The sequence below is a fragment of the Chiloscyllium plagiosum genome, unplaced genomic scaffold, assembly GCF_037043375.1.
Source record: "Chiloscyllium plagiosum isolate Xiang-an unplaced genomic scaffold, Cpla_swu_hap1 HiC_scaffold_2, whole genome shotgun sequence".
Lineage (NCBI taxonomy): Eukaryota > Metazoa > Chordata > Chondrichthyes > Orectolobiformes > Hemiscylliidae > Chiloscyllium > Chiloscyllium plagiosum.
In genome coordinates, this window is record NW_028270140.1 from 100,372,770 (window position 1) to 100,395,290 (window position 22,521).

General features: G+C 41.1%; 1 protein-coding gene across 1 annotated transcript in view; it reads right to left on the bottom strand.

Annotated features, from left to right (window-relative positions):
- Positions 1-368: 368 nt before the first annotated feature.
- erap2 (endoplasmic reticulum aminopeptidase 2) overlaps positions 369-22,521 on the bottom strand; it is a 74,133-nt gene continuing 51,980 nt past the window's right edge. The window contains exons 14-19 of the mRNA XM_087999002.1: positions 18,608-18,764; positions 17,459-17,643; positions 15,320-15,481; positions 9,157-9,297; positions 6,304-6,385; positions 369-1,367 (exon numbers count right to left, since the gene is read on the bottom strand). Coding sequence (XP_087855128.1) covers positions 1,215-1,367; positions 6,304-6,385; positions 9,157-9,297; positions 15,320-15,481; positions 17,459-17,643; positions 18,608-18,764 — 880 coding nt within the window. The 3' untranslated portion in view covers positions 369-1,214. The remainder of the gene's footprint in view (positions 1,368-6,303; positions 6,386-9,156; positions 9,298-15,319; positions 15,482-17,458; positions 17,644-18,607; positions 18,765-22,521) is intronic.

Genomic DNA, 22,521 nt, shown 5'->3' on the forward strand with positions numbered 1-22,521 from the left:
AAATTAGAATATTACTTAAATGCATCTTAATTGTAGTTCTTGATGCACAACACTATGATAATTGTTGAGAAGAAACAAGTTTATTTCTGAATGAACATATAACAAATTATTACAGGAAAGAGCTTAATAAGTTCTGGAAGTGATTGATGGGTAGGTGTTTGATCTATCAGGAAATTAAGGTATTTTAAGGAGCAGACAGGAAGTGGAGTTGAAGCTGAAGGCTAGCCATGATCCTATTTAATGGCAGAACAGGTTGAACGCTGTATGACCTACTCCTGTTCTGATTTCTTATGCTCCCAATTGTCATTTGAGTTGAAAGGCAAACATTCTTTCTATCATTCAATCATATATAAAGACACCAAACTGGCTAAGAATCAAGCTGTTTATTCTATTAACAAGCAATCAACCATATAACATTGATGTCAGTGTATATGCTGTATTTTTCACTTTCCTTAACATGGGAATATTTTGTAAACAAATAGAAATCACATTTAAAAAGCATTTGATTAGATTCTGATAAGCAATGCCTGCTAATCCCAAACCTTTTATCAATTTTATTCAAATCAACTAAGCAGTGAGATGAAGTAGAGGAACTGAATTATATGAGAGAGTTGGCTGAAGAAAGCGCTCATGGACCTGATTTAAAGCAATGCAGAAGTATCAGTCAAAATGTTACTTTTAGAGGCCCAAAGTCTAAGTGTGCAATGACCAGTTTCTGTTCAAGAGAACATAATTTAGTTTTGAATATAATTTAAGCACTGTAAACTAAATTTATTTTAAACATTGGCTCAATTTATGAATATAATCTAATTTTTCATAATACAAAATATTCATATAAAAGGTCTTCCAAAGCCACGAATAAATAACAAAATATTCCTTTTACTTTGGACAGATAGTTAATTTATGTGTCACAAACATACACCTCCTGTAACACTGACAGGTATTCATATATACACACACTGGAGAGAGGTAAGCAAAAGCCATGATTTGGTTTTAATATTATCCCACAATTATAGAATAACTTGTTATTACTGTGAGGGCTATGCAGTAATAATATGTTACACGTCAATACATTTGTTTCACTCTTTACAAATTGGTAACAATTGATTTAGCAATGGCAATAATCAGTGACAAGAGATAAATCTCCTATTCAGGAATCACTGAAGTGAGAGGAGAGAATTGAATTGTAAACAAATCCATAATTTGACAATCCATTATGGATTTGCAGTTATATTCAGTAACCAACTTCTGAGGACGTCCAGATTCCTCTCCAGCCACCTAATGTTTTTCTGAATGCTTTCCAGGGCAAGCTGAGTGCATCTTAGCTGGGAGCTATGTTCCTTTATAGAATCAAAAAACAGTTCCACCTGGAAGACAAACAAATTCACTGTTGAGCTGCTTTTATGCACCAAAATACCTATAAATATAGAGTCCATATATTAAAAATGCTAACTTGTTCTTCTCTGTAGATCGTCAGAATGTTACCTGTTTATTGCTGTAATATCTAGGGCAACAATTTTTTATACTTAGTAACCTTGGAAAAAAGAACTGGTAGAGTATCTAGCAAAATAAAATGGAATCAAAATGTCTTAGTAATGTTTGCATTATAAACGGAAGTGTTCAGTGACTTACAATAAGGCTTCTGTAGATTTTGGTGGTGACATGGCACAAAATGCAAATCATGTCTGTGATTCTCATGCACTAGTTAGCAAAATCAACTGCAGTGTCATGGTGAGTTTCTGGGCAGGTATCTGTTTTCGCGAGATGGTACATGGTATGACAGAAAAGAAGAATCAAAAGTAATGGTTTTAAAATATGAATATTTGTTTTCTAAATCAGGAAGACTGAAGACTAGGTTTCGGTCCTTCGACAGGAGGAGAGGGAAGACAGCAGTTATACCCTTCAGGCAACAGACATAGTTTCTTGGATGAAGAGGTCATTATCTGGCAGGTTAGGCTTCTTGGAAGATCGCTGTAACTAAGAGTGAGGTCTGCCATTCCTGGTGAACAAAGCAGACTGCCACAGCATTTCCAGCAGAAAGGAATTAGAATATAGGAACAGGAATGGACCACTGAGCCCCTTCAACCTGTCCTGCCATTAAACTAGATAATATTCTAATCTTATTTACCTGTCTTTGCTTTATACCCAGTGGTACTCTTACCCAATAAAAATCTATTGTTTGCAGTCATAGGAGGCCATTGAGAAGAAACAGAAAGACCCAGAAATGTGAAGGAGTCAATTTTGTATTTTTAAATTTCTCACACTTGTGTGAGGCTTAAAAAGTAAGATCTTAGGTCCAGTGGTAAAAGATGTATGCCTACTATTGGGCTTTCTCCTTCCAGAAGTGTCAGCAGTTCGACAACTTCCCCATAGACCATCTCTAAAGACCTTCTGAAGGTGCTTGTGATCTTTGGCGAGAATGTCAGAAGGATTAGCTAGAGTCATTTCCCGCAGTCGCCTACACATGGCAGGGTTTGGCTTGATAGTAGCAATTCATTACTGGGACAGGAAAATCCACTTCTTAGAGAGATCATGTGGAATATTACAAGCTTATGGAGTGAAAGAGTGTAATAACATTCAGGTGTGTAGTCTGTCACTCCCCCCCTCCCCCTCCCCCCTCTACCTATCCTCACCTCCAAAACAAGCTCACCCTTGAGGGGTGGCTGGGTGCCAACATTAACAGCCTGCCCACTATACATAAGTAAATAATCAAGGTCAATTGTGCTTGTTAAATGCTCAATGAGTGCCTATACTACGCTGCCAATGCCACAATATGGTTGACGTGGATAGTTGCGCAGGAATAAGATTCATAATGGCTTTTTTTTAAAAGTCCTTTAACAGTGGGAAAGAAGGGGAGGATGCTATAGTTGGTGTGTGTCCCTTGCCCAGTATGGGCAGAACTGAGAAATTAACAACTCCTTGCTTCCTTCCAAATGCTCATTCTGTAAAACACAGTCTCCCTTCTCCCCTCCCAGAGTTACCAAAAAAAAATCCAGCACAGTGTCTCCAAGCTTTCTGGGATTTGGGATCCATGTGGCCTTCTTCCAGGTCTGTTTGCAGTCCTGGCAGTGCCTACTATAAAGCTCTGATGCTGAAGGACTGATGAAGCTTCCAGCCATTCAGATCGGTCAGCAGCTCCCAACAACAGGACCTCCACCCAGTGAGGAGCAAAGATCCCATGAGGAGCTTGTTTAGCTTCCAAACGCACTTTGTAACTACTGGGCAGGCCTTCAGCTAGCCACCAATGTCTCTTCTGGAAGGGTGAATCTCTCCACTAATCTTTCTAACCATACAGTCATTCAGAAGGAGATCATTCAGCACATCAAGTCCATACCCGTTCCCTGTGAAGTAATCCAGTCAGTCTCATATTCCTGCTCTGACATTGGAGCCCTGCAAGTTAATTTCCTTCAAATGAGCATCAATTTCAAGATGAAAATAGCCCCGCCCCTCCAACCGCCACCAGGACAGAACCCCACTGGTCCTCACCTACCACCCCACCAATCTCCATGTACAGCGCATCATCTGCCGTCACTTCCGCCACCTCCAAACAGACCCCAGCACCAAGAATATATTTCCCTCCCCTCCCCTATCAGCTTTCCGTAGAGACCACTCCCTCCGCGACTCCCTTGTCAGATCCACACCCCCCACCGACCCAACCTCCACTCCCGGCACCTTCCCTTGCAACCGCAGGAGGTGCAACACTTGCGCCCACACCTCCCCCCTCACTTCTCTCCAAGGCCCCAAAGGAAACTTCCATATCCGCCACAGATTCACCTGCACCTCCACCCACATCATCTACTGCATCCGGTGTGGCCTCCTCTATATTGGGGAGACAGGCCGCCTACTTGCGGAGCGATTCAGAGAGCACCTCTGGGCCACCCGGACGAACCAACCCAACCACCCTGTAGCACAGCATTTCAACTCCCCCTCCCACTCCACCGAGGATATGCAGGTCATTGGACTCATCCATCGCCAAACCACAACAACGCGACGGTCGGAGGAGGAGCGTCTTATCTTCCGACTGGGAACCCTCCAACCACAGGGGATGAACTTGGACTTCACCAGTTTCTTCATCCCCCCTCCCCCCACCTTGTCTCAGCTGAATCCCTCCAGCCCGGCACCGCCTTCCTAACCTGCAGTCTTCTTCTTGACCTCTCCGCCTCCATCCTACTCCGACCTATCACCCTCACCTTGACCTCTCTCCACCTATCACATTTCCAACGCCCCTCCTCCAAGTCCCTCCTCCCTACCTTTTATCTTCTCCTGCTGAACACTCTCTGCTCATTCCTGAAGAAGGGCCTGTGCCCGAAACGTCGAATCTCCTGTTCCCTGGATGCTGCCTGACCTGCTGTGCTGTTCCAGCAATAAAGTTTCAACCAAGATGAAAATATCAATTGCTTCCACACACGCTATCCTTGTGGGCAGTGACTTCCAGGTAATTACCAAGCACCACATCTCCTTCACACCACCATATGCATGTCAGATCTGTGTCTCCTAGTCTCTCACAAACTGCTGACTGAAAGAGTTGTTCCTTGCCTATCTTGTCTAAGTGAGTCATGAGCTTATAAACCTTTATCAGATCTTTATATTGGTTCAGCATAACGTACTTGCCTTTGTATTCACTGCCTTTATTTGCTATGCCAATGATCCCAAATACTTGACACATCACTGTCTCAATATGTCCCATCACCTTTAAAGATTGATGCACTTGTACTCCCTCGTCCCACCTTTAACATTTAACCAATACTTAAATGCTCGAGTATGATGTCATTATTGTATCTACAGTAAATGCAATTGCAAATCTTTTAATTGAATGTTTAGGTTGGATAAAGTTTAAAATAACAGTATTCTACTCTTTTTGCCAATTTAGTCACACTGGTCACATTTAACAGAAAATATGTGTATAGAGCTCCATCATCCTTCCTCCACCATACAATATTTCCCAAAACTCACAGTAAAGCCCTTACTTCAACAATGATCTGGATATTTTACAGTAAACCTTCTGTATCCACGAAATTGCTGTCTGAACCAAGAAATCAGTAACAACAAAAATCAACATTTGTGGGCAAAAATTGCATATCTCTAATATTTTAATGCACAGCAAACTTTGTTTTAACTGGTACCTTATGAACTGTGATTCTTGATAACCTAATACATACTATAATACTGAAACACTATAAATTTACTGTATTATTGTGATATCCGTGATGCCCGAGTAGTTAGTTAAGGACATGAGTGAGAATGCTCCCTGCAGTAAGTTTTATTTAAGAAAAGTTGCACTATTATTTAAGTGATTTTATAAAATTTAACAGTGATGCTTATACCTCCTGCATTACATTTCCATTACTTAGTGCGTGTTTTAACACTGATTGTGTGGACCTCTTGATCAATGCTACATTCAATTCTGGTCTCCCTGCTATAGGAAGGATATTGTGAAACTTGAAAGTGCTCAGAAAAGATTTACAAGGTTATTGCCAAGATTGGAGGATTTGAGCAAAAGGGAGAGGCTGAATAGGCTGGGGCTATTTTCCCTAGAGCATCGGAGGCTGAGGAATGACTTTAAAGAAGTTTATAAAATCATGAGGGGTATAGACAGGGTAAATAGCCAATGTCTTTTCCCCAGGGTGGCGGAGTTCAAAACTAGCGAACACAGGTTTAAGGTGAGAGGAGAAAGATTTAAAAGGGACCTAAGTGCTAACTTTTTCACACAGAGGGTGGTGTGTGTATGGAATGAGCTGCCAGAGGAGGTATTGGAGGCTGGTACAATTACAATCTTTAAATGGCTTCTGGATGGATATGTGAATAGGAAGTGTTCAAAGGGATACGGGCCAAACACTGGTAAATGGGACTAGATTAAGTTAGGATATCTGTTCGGCATGGACAAATTGGACGGAAAGGTCTGTGTCCGTGCTGTATAGCTCTATGACTCTAACCCAAATGTTTGATAAATTGACACACTCCTGGTTTCATCAGTGCCAGTTAATAAAGGTTTTCTGTATTTTAACCTATTTCTAACAAGCTCGGCACTCACAAATGTAATCATTTGTGAGGGGTTCTCAGAAACTGAACCCCTGAGTACACCACTTTTGAATACGACATACAATTAGTAGCAACTTACAGCTAGTAGGTTGTACTACCAAAGCTAACATGTGGAAAGTGCAGAGCACAGCCTTTCATGACATCACTCTGGGCTTCATTTGACAGCAAGTTAAAGAGATGAAAGGGCAGCATGAAACAACACAAATAGTCCACAATTCTTTTGACTCTGTATATACATATTATGTTATCAGAGATTTTACTGACCTCTTTCAATTCTTCTTTTGATGAAAAGCGAGATGTTGTTCCTAATATAAGCCATCGGACAATAAATGAACCAAGCTGAAATCTGAGATGATATAAATATACATAATATTGGTTTCGGTATAAATGTTTTTAAAAGAAAAATATTCCCTTTTTTAATCTACTATGGCTATATTGCAATGTTGCGAGAAATCTGTCAAAATCTTTCAGCTATCTAATTACTCCACTACTAAAATATAGGAATGGGATTGTAGAGATAGAGTTGAAGTTGTTTCTAAATATTTATAATTGAAGTTGATCAAAACACAATGAGTTGAGTAAGTATTATAAGGAAAAAATGATAACACTAATTTGCTGGAATTAAGAGCACGTGATTAAAGAGAGGAAAATATAATACCGCAAATCTATCTTAATGGCTTGGATGCAGGGGAAAAATGTATTATAGCCACATTGTCAAAATAGGTGGGAAAGTAAGTTATATTGAAGAAAGAAGAAATTTTCAGGTAGATTTGGAGAGTTTAGGTGATTGGGCCTAAATTTGGCAGATGAAGTTTACAGTAAACAAGTGTGAGCTTATCCATTTTGGTGAAAGGAATAGAGAGGCAACTTATTATTCAAATGGAGAGAAACTTCAGAATGCTTCAGTGCAGACAGATCTAGATGCCCTTGTGTATGAATCACAAAAAACAATTTGGCACTACAGCAGGTAATAAGGAGGGAAAATGGAATATTGGCATTTATTAATAAAGGAACAGGGCATAAGAGTCAGGAAGTGTTGCTGCACCTGTTCAAAGCATTTGTCAGACTGTACCTGGAGTACTGTGTACAGCTTTTGTCTAGTTAAAGAGGGATGTGGTTGGATTGGAGGCAGTGCAGAGGAGATTCACCAGATTGATTTGAGATAGAGGGTTTGACTTGTGAAGACAGATTGAGCAGTTTAGGTCTATATTCTATGGTGTTTAGATGAATGATAAGAGATATAATTGAGATGTATAAGATACTAAAGAGGATTGACAAAGTAGACAAAGAGAATGTTTCCTCATATGGGGCCATCTCGAGTGAGAGGTCAGAGTTTTACGATAAGGGTTAGCAGATTTAAAATAGAGATGAGAACAAAATTACTTCTCTCACAGGGTAATGGATCTGAGGAATTCACTATTTCAGAACACAGCGGATGCTGAGACACTGAATGATGTTAAGGAGGTGATAGATAAATCTTTAATCATTAATGGATTGAAGGATTATGGAGAACAGGTAGGAAAGCGGAATTGAAGGTGAGGTGAAATCAGCCATGACATACTAACTGGTGGAGCACACTCATGGAGTTGAATTGCATATTCTTGGTTCCTACTTCTTATGCTCTTATAAATTTATCAAAAGCTCAAACAAATTAAACAGAAAAGATATGGATAAGGAATATGCTATGGGTTTAGTAGATATTAGAAATGAGAATACAAAAATAGTCTATGATTTAATTTACTTGATGCAATCTTATTATTCTCTTACACTTTTAAGATACAAACAAGCCATTGGAACAAGTGTAGGTGCATACCTGGAATCTCTTATTAATTATTTATTGATGTGAGCAATATTACTGATGTTGCATATGATAGGCGAATGTTGAGTGGAAACCAAAAGGTTTTATACAGGGAAAATTGGGGAGTACAAACTAAAACATTCAAACTGTACTAAAAAGTCAAATGTAAACAATCAATAGTTACACTATTTCTTTCTACACTGACACTGTTCAAGATTGTTTATGTTAGCTTCAAATTACAATTCCGAACAGAATTAGCACAATGCATTTATGCAAATTACGTTTTCTTCATTGCAGTATCAGTATTACCCATAATTCATCATGTTTACTGGCACTCAAAAACTAAGAACAATTGATAGTATGTGAACCAATTTTAAGAGAGAGATTCATATGTTTTGTCAGTTAAGGGTGTCAAGTGATGTGATACAAAGGTGGTTAAATAGATTTGAGGTACCCATCAGCTTTCATCATCTCAAACTGTTTTGGCTGAAGGACTTTTTATCAAATTGGTTAGTAATCACTGAGCTTCCCCTTCAAAATTATAATGTTATGTACTACTCTGAAATAGAGTGTTGCCTGAGAAATGTTTTGTTAATGCTTTTAACAGAACAGATGTTTATTTATAGATATTAATGGATGGGTGTATCTACTTCTCACTGCCAATTTTATCATAGAGAGTGGCATCAAGAGAAAGGGAGAGAGTCAGAGCCCACAGCACAGAAACATGGAGTACACAAGGACACATAAAGCACAGGGACACACTGTCTGGAACTCACTGCCTGTAAAGGTGGTAGCGGCAGTAATCCTTATAACATTTAAAAAATATTTACATATGCACTTATGATGTCAAGGCAGAGAAGGCAAAGGTCAAAGTACTAAAGAATGGGATCAGAATAGTCAGGTGGTTGTTTTTGACCTGCATGGGCTCAATGGGACAAAAGGCCTTTATCTGTGCTGTTGACACGGTATGGCACACCTTCAGCTTTCACTCACCTGACTTACTCTTGACCACAATGCAACTAACAGTTAAACCCAACAGATGCCTGTCAAGACCTTTTGCTATAAATTCTGTGTCTTATGGTCCTGTTCCACAATCACCTGATGAAGAGGCAGCACCTCAAAAGCTAGTGCTTCCAAATAAACCTGTTGGACTATACCCTGATGTTGTGTGATATTTAACTTTGTCCCCACTGGCACCTCCACATCAATTGTTGACATTGTGAAAGATCTCAGTGAGCTCCAAGAGAGCTGTGGGTCCAATGTGAAAAATCACAGGTCTGAGTGGGAATACTAGGAATAAAAACTGCAAAGATACTAACTTCTCTATTAACTTGTTCCAGTTCTTCTTCACAAAATTCCAGGCAAGGAATTGTCCAGATGGGTTCCTGCTCACTCCTAAAACAATATGGGCAAGATTCTGCAACTTGATGATATCTCCTTGCATGCCAAGTTCCAACAGGCTGTTGATGACAGGAAGAAACACATAATGGATCTATTATACAAAATGTTACAATCTTTTATTCAGAGAACCATCTTCCATTTCAATGTTGCAATTTTTATATCTATTATGCACATGATGAATTTCAAGCTGTACCTTTTTTACACTATGTCTTTACTAGAATATGCACATATACAATGAACTAACAACTATCCTACTTCTGGTAATCTGACGAAAAGCATATAGGTTACATCACATAGGAGGCCATTCAGCTCACTAATTCCACACCAGTTCTCAGTAATTTATTCAGTTTAGCAGTTCACTGCCAGCTATTACTCTAGTTATACTGCCCAGCTATTTACTCATAATGCTGAGTTTTTTAAAAAAAAACAGAGAATTACCCAAGTCGACTTTAAAAAATAGAATAGTCTATCTAAACCACTCTCGGACAGTGCATTCATTTCTTTCACTCCTTCATGGGATGTGGGCATTTCTGGCTGAGCCAGCATTTATTGCTGATTCCTAACTGGCCTTGAGAAGGTGGTAGTGAGCTTTCTTCTTGAACTACAGTAGTCCAACAGCTGTAAATTGACCTACAATGCTATTAGGGAGGGAATTCCAGAGTTTTGGCCCAGAGACAGTGAAGGAATGGTCCAAGTCAGGATGGTGAGTGTCTTTGAGAGCAAGTGTGGTATTCCTATGTATCTGCTGCCCTTGTACTTCTAGACAGTTACAGTTGTGGGTTTGGAAAATTGTGTCAAAGGAATCTTGGTGAAATTATGCATTCCATCTTGTAAATGGTACACATTGTTGCTACTGAATGTTGGTAGTGGACGGAGTGAATGTTTGTGGCTGTGGTGCCATTGAAGCCAGCTGCTTTGTCTCGGATGGTTTCAAAGCTTCTTGAGTGTTGTTGGAACTGCATACATCGAGGCAAGTGGGGAATATTCCATCATACTTCTAACTCATAGCTTGTTGATTAAATGATTGACAGGGTCTAGGGAGTGTGTTACTTGCTGTAGGATTTTAAGCTCCGACCTGCTCCTGCTAGCTACAGCATTTATATAGATAATCCAATTTAGCTCCCAGGATGTTGATATTGGTGGTGCCATTGAATGGCAACTGCTGATGGCCAGATTTTCTCCTGCTGGACATGGTCCTGTTCCACAACCACCTGATGAAGAGTTGGCACTTGTGTGGCATGAAAGATACTTGCCACTTGTCAGCTCAACCCTAGATATTGTCCAAAGTCTTGCAGCATTTAGATATGAACTGCTGTGTCTGCATAGCATTGAACATTGTGCAAACATCAGTGAATATTCCCACTTCAGACATTTTGATGAAAGGAAGGTCATTGATGAAACAGGTGAAGATTGCTAGGCCTAGAAATCCACTGAGGAATTATATATGCTTGTGGTGCAGTGGTAGTGCCCCTTGGCATCAATTTCCAAGGAGGGTGCCTGTAAACAGGGAAGTGGCTTGAAGTGTGTATACTTCAATGCAAGAAGTATACGAAATAAGGTAGGTGAACTTGCAGCGTGGGTTGGTACCTGGGACTTCGATGTTGTGGCTATTACGGAGACATGGCTAGAACAGGGACAGGATTGGCTGTTGCAGGTTCCGGGATTTAAATGTTTTAGTAGGGTCAGAGGTGGGGGTAAAAGAGGGGGAGGTGTGGCATTGCTTGTCAAAGATAGTATTACAGCGGTGGAAAGGACGATGGATGAGGACTTGCCATCTGAGGTAGTTTGGGCTGAGGTTAGGAATAGGAAAGGTGAGGTCACCCTGTTAGGAGTCTTTTACAGGCCTCCTAATAGTCCTAGAATCATTGAAGAAAGGATTGGGAAGGTGATTCAGGAGATGAGTGACAGTAATAGGGTGGTTGTTATGGGGGACTTTAACTTTCCTGATATTGATTGGGAAAGCTATAGCTCAAGTTCGTTAGATGGGTCAGTGTTTGTTCAATGTGTGCAGGAGAGTTTCCTGACACAATATGTAGACAGGCCAACAAGAGGTGAGGCCATACTGGATTTGGTTCTGGGTAACGAACCAGGCCAGGTGTTAGAATTAAAGGTAGGTGAGCACTTTGGGGATAGTGACCATAATTCGGTGATTTTTACACTCGTGATGGAGAGGGATAAGTGTGTACTACAGGGCAAGAGTTACAGTTGGGGTAAGGGAAATTATGATGCGGTGAGGCATGACTTAGGATGTGTGGCTTGGAAAAGTAGACTCCAAGGCAAGAGTGTAAAGGATATGTGGAATTTGTTCAAGGGGCAACTATTGAGTGTCCTTGATAATTATGTACCTGTCAGGCAGGAAGGTAAGGGTCGTGCGAGGGAGCCGTGGTTTAATAAGGAATTGGAATCCCTTGTTAAATGGAAGAGGGCGGCCTATCTCAAGATGAGACGTGAAGGTTCAATTGGGGCGATTGAGAGTTATAGGGTAGCCAGGAAGGACCTGAAGAGAGAGCTAAAAGCAGCAAGGAGGGGACATGAAAGGTCCTTAGTCGATAGGATTAGGGAAAACCCTAAGGCTTTCTATAGGTATGTTAGGAATAAAAGAATGACTAGGGTAGGAATAGGTCCAGTCAAGGATAGTAGTGGGAAGTTGCGTGTGGAGGCGGAAGAGATTGGGGAGACACTGAATGAATACTTTTCTTCAGTATTTACTCAGGAACAGGGCATTGTTGTAGATGAGAATACTGAGTCACAAATAAGTAGAATGGATGGCTTTGAGGTATGTAGAGAAGAGGTGTTGGAAATCCTGGAAAAGGTGAAAATTGATAAGTCCCCTGGGCCTGATGGCATTTATCCTAGGATTCTCTGGGAAGCAAGGGAGGAGATTGCAGAGCCATTGGCCTTGATTTTTATGTCCTCTTTGTCTACAGGAGTAGTCCCAGAAGACTGGAGGATAGCAAATGTGGTTCCCTTGTTCAAAAAGGGGAGTAGGGATAGCCCTAGTAACTATAGGCCGGTGAGTCTCACTTCTGTTGTGGGCAAAGTCTTAGAGAGAATTGTAAGGGATAGGATTTATGCACATCTGGATAGGAATAATGTGATCAAGGATAGTCAGCATGGTTTTGTGAAGGGCAAGTCGTGCCTCACAAACCTTATTGAATTCTTTGAAAAGGTGACGAAGGAGGTTGATGAGGGGAAAGCGGTAGATGTGGTATATATGGATTTTAGTAAGGCGTTTGATAAGGTTCCCCATGGTAGGCTACTGCAGAAAATACGGAGATATGGCATTGAGGGTGAATTGGAGGTTTGGATTAGGAATTGGCTGGATGGAAGAAGACAGAGGGTAGTAGTTGATGGCAAAGTTTCTTCATGGAGTGCCGTCACTAGCGGTGTTCCGCAAGGATCTGTTTTGGGACCATTGCTGTTTGTCATTTTTATAAATGACCTGGAAGAGGGGTTAGAAGGTTGGGTGAGCAAGTTTGCGGATGATACGAAAGTCGGAGGAGTTGTTGACAGTGAGGAAGCATGTGGCAGGTTACAGCAGGATATAGAGAAGCTGCAGAGCTGGGCAGAAAGGTGGCAGATGGAATTCAATGTAGCTAAGTGCGAGGTGATTCACTTTGGGAAGAATAACAAAAAGATGGGGTACTGGGCTAATGGTCGGATACTTGGTAGTGTGGATGAACAGAGGGATCTTGGTGTCCATGTACACAGATCTCTGAAAGTTGCCACCCAGGTAAATAGTGCGGTGAGGAAGGCATATGGCGTACTGGCTTTTATTGGTAGAGGAATTGAGTTCCGGAGTCCTGAGGTCATGATGCAGTTGTATAAGACTCTGGTACGGCCGCATCTGGAATATTGTGTGCAGTTTTGGTCGCCATACTATAGGAAGGATGTGGAGGCATTGGAACGGGTGCAGAGGAGGTTTACCAGGATGTTGCCTGGTATGGAAGGAAAATCGTATGAGGAAAGACTGAGGCACTTGGGGCTGTTTTCACTAGAGAAAAGAAGGTTTAGGGGTGACTTGATTGAGGTGTACAAGATGATTAGGGGGTTAGATAGGGTAGACAGTATGAACCTTTTCCCGCGTATGGAGTCGGGTATTACAAGGGGGCATAGCTTTAAATTAAGGGGGGGTAGATATAGGACTGATGTTAGGGGTAGGTTCTTCACTCAGCGAGTCGTTAGTTCATGGAATGCCCTGCCAGTAACAGTGGTGGACTCTCCCTCTTTATGGGCATTTAAGAGGGCATTGGATAGGTATATGGAGGATAGTGGGTTAGTGTAGTTTAGGTGGGCTTGGATCGGCGCAACATCGAGGGCCCAAGGGCCTGTACTGCGCTGTATTCTTCTATGTTCTATGTTCTATGTTCTACCTCTGAGCCAGGAGGCCCTTGGGTTCATGTCAGTCATGGTCCCAAAGCCTGGATATCACTGCTACTTTTCTTTGAGGGGCCATTCCCCAGCAGGATCCAAAATTGCATACTTATTTGTGAGGGAAAGAGGCAAAGGAGACTTTGCACTACCTGCCTACCTCTCCTGACAGTCACCTATACTGCTGACTGTATCTGCTCTATGACCAACTCCCTGATTCTACTATCCATCACACTGCCTTGCTCCTTTAAATTCCTCAGTGCATCCAACTACCTTTCCAATCAATGCATGCAGTCTGATAAGAGCTGCATCCAAATACACTTCCCACAGACAGTCATCTGCTCCCTGATCTCCCAAATATGACAGGAAGAGTATACCACTCCACTGAATGCTGTCTCTGCACCTTTAACTATTTATAGACTTAGACTTACTTATAAAACATCCACAATCTGCTCAAATCCCCAGCACTTGCAACTACTTGCAATCTATTCTTGGGGAACCTAATATCAATCAACCTAATAAAAAAGGACAGCAAAAACCAGATCTAATTACAGTCAGTTCTGATAAAATACGATAATCCTGGTCTCATGAAATCTCACGGTATAAGAAAACCGTGCAATAGCCATGCCATTCAAACTAATGGGATGTGAGTTTATCACATTATAGCCAATACAAGTAAGGAAAGTTCACGTTCTACAGATAACAATCTAGATCTTTCAATTCACGTTGAAGAAACACGCATTAAAGCAGAACCAACTGTACAACCCTTAAAAATGAGATATTTGAATTCTCTTCAATTATACATACTGATTTATTTTTTAAAAACATAAAAATTGAGGTTTATACTCTTAAATTCCAGCACATAGTTGGAGTTAGGCAATAAGTTTAAGCTATTATGGCCCAATTTACATGGAATTGTCACATTCACCGGCATTTTCTATTGACGGAGCAGTCCCCTTGCTGAACACAGAGATCACAGCTTCAAAAGGCCAACCTCCCCACAGCAGTCCAGGAGACTCTCAGAGCCCAAGGCTTCATCTCCCAAAGGCAGATCATCATAGGATCCCACAGGCCAAGTGGAGTGAATTCCCATCCAATCCAAGAGGAATACTTCCTTCCTCCTCTCTTATTCATTACTCTCCAAGGACAAAATCAAGCAAATCAAAAGATAAGTGATAACAGAGCTAAGAGTTTGTATTCTTCTGGAGATCTTTAAATATTGATAGGGTTTGTAAGATAAACATAGAGAAGATTAGTACTGGAAATCATAAACATAAGGTAGTCATTAATAAACCCAAGTTAGAAGACGGGAGAAACATCTTCATCAGAATGATTGTAATGTGGAACTCATTATCATAATGAACACCCCATGTAGCTGGCATAGATGTATTTAAGAGAAAGTTGGATAAAAATAGGGAGGGTCAATAAATAAAAGAATACAATTATAGGGACGGATGAAGAAATGTGGAAGGAGATTAAGCTGAAACATAAACAATGACCTGTTGGGCCGAATGGCCTGTTTCTTTGCTGTAAACACTTTGTAGTACCATTTACTTCATCTTCTCAAAGTACTGCAGTGACTCATTCAAAGTCCTATGTATACACTTTGAACCATGTCCACAGGCCAGCCTTTCCCTTTCGCTATATGACTTCTGACTCACTGTGTAAGATGCCATAAGAGATCTGATGATATAGAAATATGTTACATACCGTTCCAGTTTTTCTGGATCTCTGCTACTTGTCAATGCAGACACAATCTTATTCTTTTCAGCACCAGACACTGACTGGGTGTATTTCTTCAGAAGGTATTCCCATCCATCACTGCTCTGGGCACCCACAGAGTACACAACCTCCAGGACATCAGTTGGTAAGCTACAAAATTAACAGCATGTGCTCAATAAAAGAGTGTGTGTTTGCTTGTCAAATTCCCCTGTAGAATACTCATTCACAAGAAACAGCTAAAGGCATGTTTAGAAAACTGGCTCTGTGACATTTGATCATTTTTATCAATACGTTCTTAGATTAGATTCCCTACAGTGTGGAAACAGGCCCTTCGGCCCAATGAGTCCACACTGACTCTCTGAAGAATAACTCACCCACACCCATTCCCTCACATTTTCTGGTCTCATGCTGGATGATTACAGGATTGGAAAATTGACCTCAATAAGATCAATTCTGTTTTTATTACAAGAAATTATAACATTTTTTCATCAGACCTTTGAGAAGTGTATTCTTTGACTCTTGATTTTTTCTGGGCTGGATTTTACTTCTCCACTGATGGGCATGAAGGCAGGGGACATGTAGTATCCAGTGGATAGTCTTTTTGTTTGTTGTAAACCTATCTAAGATTTTACAGGCATCTGGTACTCTACCCATCCTTGAGCTCACTGCAGCCCCTAAGTGACCAATTACTGGCTTCATTCCATCCTTCTGTTATTCTACTCGGGGCAGGACAGGGGGGTTGTAGACATGTGCTATATAGGAAGATCTGCATCTTTACCCGCACTGCTGCCTCAGCGTCAGGGACCCGGGTTCGATTCTGACCTCAGGTGACTGTCTGGGTGGACATAGCACATTCTCCCTGTGTCTGCGTGGGTTTCCTCCGGGTGCTCCGGTTTCCTCTCACAATCCAAAGAAGTGCAGGTTAAGTGAATTGGCTATGCTAAATTGCCCATACTGTTAGGTGCGTTAGCCAGGGGTAACCTGCCTTCCCACCTATCCGGTCCGCCCTCCCCACCAACCTATCACAAACACCTCCCACCTGCATCCACCTATTGCCTTCCCCCCAGCCCCACCCCCCATCCTCCTATTTATATCTCAGCACCCTTCCCCTACCCCTCACCACCCGAATCCCTGATGAAGGGCTTATGCCCCAAACATCAATTCTCCTGCTCCTCAAATGCTGCCTGACCTGCTCTACTTTTCCAGTGCCACACTTTTTGACTCTGACTCTCCAGCATCTGCAGTCCTCACTTTCTCTCCTGCATACAGCTCCTGTCTGGCAAAGGGCAGTGGCATACATTGTGGATGTTGGCAAGCATTTCGGTCCATTTAAGCCTACCAGAGCCTCCTGAACCTAAGATCCTCTCACTCCAGCCCTTGCTGAGATTCTTGCCTTACCTGGGCCTGGAAAGACTCTCTTGCCTTCCATGGGCCTGGTGGGACTGCCTGTAGTACTAGCAGTAGAGACATCTGCTGGCTGGCGCTACTGGTACTACACAGTGGCTGGCCATGTGACTGGCTCTCTAAGGCAGGAATTCCTCCTGAGAAAAAGGTTAAAGGTGTTGCCTTACAGCAATTAACATCACTGCCAGGAAAGTCACCGTGATCGTGGGTGGGCTCTGCACTGCAGCCCCCACATCGCTAATGTAATCCTTTCCCATGTATCCACAATGTGCAAAGAAATCTTTCAATCAATTCATGAAGAAATAAAACTCATTTTTGTAATGTTTAATTCAGGAGAAATCATATACTTTCTGAACTGGACAACATTCTTACATGTATCTAAAGGTAAAGATGGGTGTAAACTCCAGGGACACCAATATAGATCTCGGAGGGACTGTCGTTCAAATTAAATCTTGTCGATGATGGAATGCCAGTAACTTCCAAGTGGAGAAAGAGCAGAGTCATGAGACCTTTTTGATACATTAGGTAGAGAGGTCCCATAGCTATTAATGCTGTCCTTAACTAGTAGTAACCAAAACAGATGACTGGGTCATTCATCTTATTACTCTTTTGTGTACACAATAACACTTCAATATATTAAAACTTCCCAAAAAGGCATGATAAGGTGCTAAGCAAAACAGCATCACAAGACACAAATGGGAAACTATTTTAATGGTTACTAACTTCATGGTTCCATTGGATTTCCTCCACTGATTAAAATAGTCGGATGCTTTCTGAATACAAGGAGGGTATTCGAGTTCACAGACGAGTTCCAGGAGATTGGACCGCAGTAATCGCTCTGACACCGTGCCATCATCACTCCATGACTGCTTATCGATCAGGTGTTTGAAAAATTGCAGGATATATCCCTGAAACATAAGTAGCAGCACACAATTATACTCATAGGTGAAAGACAGTTGGTGTAAAATCTCATAAAATTAACACATATTTAAAGATTAACTACAGAGATCCCCCATAGTTCATTAGATAAATGGAAATCTGATATGTTGCTGAGAGATAGTTGTGTGTTCAGTCATTAGGCTATGGTAAGTCATGACATAGCCAAGTCTATTATCAACATTCACATGACAGCTAGCTCATTTCCCCTGGTAAAACAAACAGGGTTTCCTCTCCAGTTTGTTCTCTTGCTACTTTATTGCATGCTGAGTAGGGGACAAAATTGGATTATGGTATGATGGTCTCCATAACAGAATTGTCTAAAGCCACTCCCTTAACATGATGACTGATTATTTGGGGTGAGTGAGGTTTTAAATCTACTGTTGCACATGGAAGCATTACAAAGCATGAATTTATATGCTTTGGAGGATGGATGTTAAAAATCCATAAGCAAAGTGCCTTAAGTTCTTTGGGGACTTTACTATGACTGGTATTTGTAGGTTCAAGGAGAGCTTTGGTAAAATGGGAAAACCATTAATTGAATTTGTACACATACATAACCAGGTTGCTGCAAATATTTCCAAACTTTCAAAGTGTTTCATAAAATGGCTCTGCATACATGCTTGCTATTGAAAATTTGTAATGGTCAACAGTGATTCAAGCTGCTCCATGACATGAGACAATATATTCACATGAAACTCAACTAACACATGACCAACAGTAAGTTTCGTGTCTATTAAGTCTACAAACTGGGAAAGCTCTGATCTTTTCTAAGTCTCCCAGTCAATTTTGTTCTCTTTTGAATTTAGTGCACTTAATTATATCTAAAAAATGTAATATTAATGTTAAACCTTCAAATTTTATCATGTAGTTTCCATCATTATCATTTTTATCACTATGAATAAATATTGGTCAAGTAACACATAAGAATCTTACCTTCAGATTTGCTGCAACATCAGAGATATTTCTTCTCAGAACCATTCTGTAATACACCTCAAGGTAATCCAGACCCTGCAACACTGGAATGATCTTGTTCTCATGCCTGAGGTAACGGGTCAAGTCAAGTGCTCGATCAAGTGACAACTTTCCTGCACTAAATACAGCAATAATCACTCGTTAAACTGTTCCAGCAAAACCAAAGATCAAATTTTATTCGCAATCAAACTAATTTTCATTTGTTCATGGGATATGGATGTCACTGACTAGTCTAGCATTTATTACCCATCCCTAACTGCCTTGTAGAAGGTAAGCAGGTGAGGTTCCTTCTTAAACCACAGCAGTCCATGTGTGTTGGGATACCCAAGACGTGTTAGGGAGGGTGTTACAGGATTTTGACTCAGTGACAGTGAAAGAATGGTGATATAGTTCTAACTCAGCATGGTGTAAGACTTGGAAGGGAACTTAAAAGGCAATGATATTCCCATTCATCTTTTGATAGTTTTTTTAGATGGTCAAGATTACATGTCAGGAAGATACTGTCAAACGAGCCTTGATGAATTTCTGCAGCGCATCCTGTTGGTGGTACACACTGCTGCTACAGTGCAGCAGTGATGAAGGGAGTGAATGTTGAAGGTGCTGAAAGGGGTGAAAATCAAACAGCCTGCTTCAAGCCTCAAGCCTCAAGTACCACTGGAGTTGCTCTCATACAGACAAGTGGGTAGCATTCTATCACACTCACAACTTGTGCGTTGTAGATGGTGGACAGGTATATGGTGCTAGGAGGCAAGTTACTCTGCAGCATTCTGAGTGTCTGACCTTCTTTATTTGGCACATTATTTATCTGACTAGTCCATTTCAACTCCATCACTGATAGCCCACTATAACTTGTTAGTGAAGCTTCAACACCATTGAATCTATCTTGTTGGAAAGGCAGGGATTGATCAGGGATAGTCAGTGTAGATTTGATACAGAGACATCCAATCTGACTAATTTAACTGAGATTTTTGAAAAGGTGACTAAATATATTGATGAGGATAGTGCATTTGACGTGGTTTACATGGACTTCATTAAAGCCTTTGACAAGGTCCTACATAGAAGGCTGATCAAAAGGTAAGAGCCGCTGGGTTCCAAGGCAAGTTGGCAAACTGCAACTAAAATTGGCTTCCAAATAGGAAGCAAAGGATGATGGTGGAGGGCTGCTTTTGTAATTGGAAGCCTGTAACCAGCAGTGTACCACAGGGTTTGGTGCTGGCACCCTTGCTGTTTGTTATGTACATTTATGATGTGGATGTGAATATGGAAGGTATAATTAGTAAGTTTGCTGATAACATGGAAATTGGTGGTATTGTTGTTAGCGAGAAAGATAGTCTCAGTATACAGTCTGGTATTACTGAGCTGGTAAATTGGTCAGAGCAATGGCAGACGGAATTTAATCCTGATAAGTTTGAGGTGGTGCAGTTTGGGAGATCTGATAAAAGACACATTTATACAACGAATGGTAGGTCCTTTGGGAATACTGTGGAACAGAGAGTCCTTGGCGACAAAACCATTTTTCCCTGAAGGTGTCAGCACAAGTAGACAGAATACAAGAAATTGCCTTCACTAGGTAGGTCATACATTCATGGAATATAGGAGCAAGGAACTCTTATGACAACTTTTTAAAACACTGTTAGGCCACAAATGGAATACTGTGTGCAGTTCTGGTCACCATACTACTGGAAGGATGTGACTGCACTGGAGAGGATGCAGAAGAGATTCATTAGGATGTTGGCTGGAATGAAAAGTCTCAGTTAGTAATACTGACTGGATAGGCTGGGTTTGTTTTCCTTGGAGCAGAAGAGGCTGGGGTAAGGGGGGTTTGATCTGACTGAGGTATACAAAATTATGAGAGGTATATTCAGAACAGATTGTGAGAATCTCTTCCCCATGGCAGACATGTCTGAGACGAAAGGGCATAATTTTAATGTGGCAAGTTAGTATTTTAAAGGAGATCTATTTTTCATCCAGAGGGTGTTAGAAATATGGAATGTGCCACCTGAGAGGACATTGGAGCCAGGTACTCTGACAACATTTAAGAAGCATCTAGACGAGCTCTTAAAATGCCAGGGCATAATAGGCTATGGACAAAGTGCAGGTAAATAGAACTAGTGCAGTTTGATGTTTGTTGGTCAGCATACACATGGTGGGCTGAAGGGCCTGTTCATATGCTGTATGCCTCAATAACTCAATGATAATACAAAGTGATAAGGAGATCAAAGCTGGGAAATAAATATTCAGAGGTATGTGGTTTTTCAGAAAGACAGGCAGGAAGGAAAGGTGAGGGAGCTTTGTTAGTATGGAAGTGAACAGGTATGATAGCAAGAAACAATCTTGGATCAGAAGGTGTAGGCTCTTCCATAGCTACCCCTTGATTTTCCATATTTACTTCACCAGCAGTCACATGCTCCTGTCTCTGATCACAGATCAAAGTTAGATTACCTCAAGCAAGTTATTTCAAACAAGTTATTTTTATTTATTTGTCAGTTTTTGTGAATAACTACTTCCTGTTCAAATACTGAGTGTAAGTGATGCCCCCACAACAAATGCAAATTGTTCTCAAACTTCACCCATACAAAATGCTTTATTCTGGCATTTATGGCTCATGCTGACAGAATATGTTAAGATTCAGTTCTTACTGGTTACCAATGGTTAATCAAAAAGTATCTGCTAAGAGAAAAGTTAGAGGCTGAGGAGCAGGGTGTTAGAATGAATCTTTGTGGTAAGAAAGAGGAAGAGAAAGCTGAAGCAAGGCAACATATGACAGGGTGAATGGCCTGATTGCTACAGGACATTAAGCAGAGTCAAAAAGTTAAAGTGGCCATGAAGAGGCAGCATGTAAAAATTCCAGAGTAAGATGGGAGTTCAGGAGGAAGTGGCTGAACTACTGATACTAATAAGATCACTATATTAAGTCACAGGAGGAGAGAAAGGCAACTGATGGCAAATAGTAAAAAGAAAATTAAGGCTCTATGGGCCCTGCTCAACAGCTGAAAGGGCTAAGGTACAGTTAAGGTAAGCTCTTTAGCTGGCTGGCACTACTCAATCAAATTGAATGGAGGCAGTAGCATAGTGGCATTGTCACTATAAGAGTGATGAGAACCTAAGGTTAATGTTTCAGGGCACTTGTACACAGGGCAACTGTGTAACCATTGCTGTTAGATTAGTGTTTATTTCCAGATTTTGTTAAATTCAAACTTCAACATTTGTTGTGATGAGATTCGAAGCCAAGTGCCCTGGAATGTTAGCCTAAGGTTCTCGTCACTCTTATAGTAATGGTGTAACCGTTGTTACTCATCATACAAACCCATCCACTTTACAGGTCATTTCCTTATAATGCGCATTTTATCAGCGTGAATTGGCTATAACGCGACTGATCAATAGTGGACATTGTTCAGATAATGCAAACTTTCTACTGAACTGGTATTGCGATTTTCTATTTGCGATATTCTACAGCGCAATTTTCTATAGCAGTTTTCCATAGTGCAATTTTGTACAGCGCGAGGTTGCAGAGGAACACAACTGTCATGTTCGAGCAGAACGACCTGTATTAATGTCCTTTAGGGATGTCCTGTCCTTACCTGGTCTGGCCTGCCCTGCATGTGACCCCAGACCCATCTTGACTGCCCCTCTGAAGTGTACAGCAAGCCACCCAGTTCAAGGGCAGTTAGGGATGGGCAACAAATGCAAGCCTTGCTAGTGACACACACAACACATTTAGCCCATCACTGATTACTGTACTAAAGGAAAGGAATGATGGTTGTGAAAAGCCAAAGTGGTCAGGAGCTCAGTAGTAGTGAGTGGGGTGAAAGCAGTCCGCCAATGGTCTGGTGCCTGAGATTCTCTGGTGGAATATAGGAAACCAGGGTGAGATA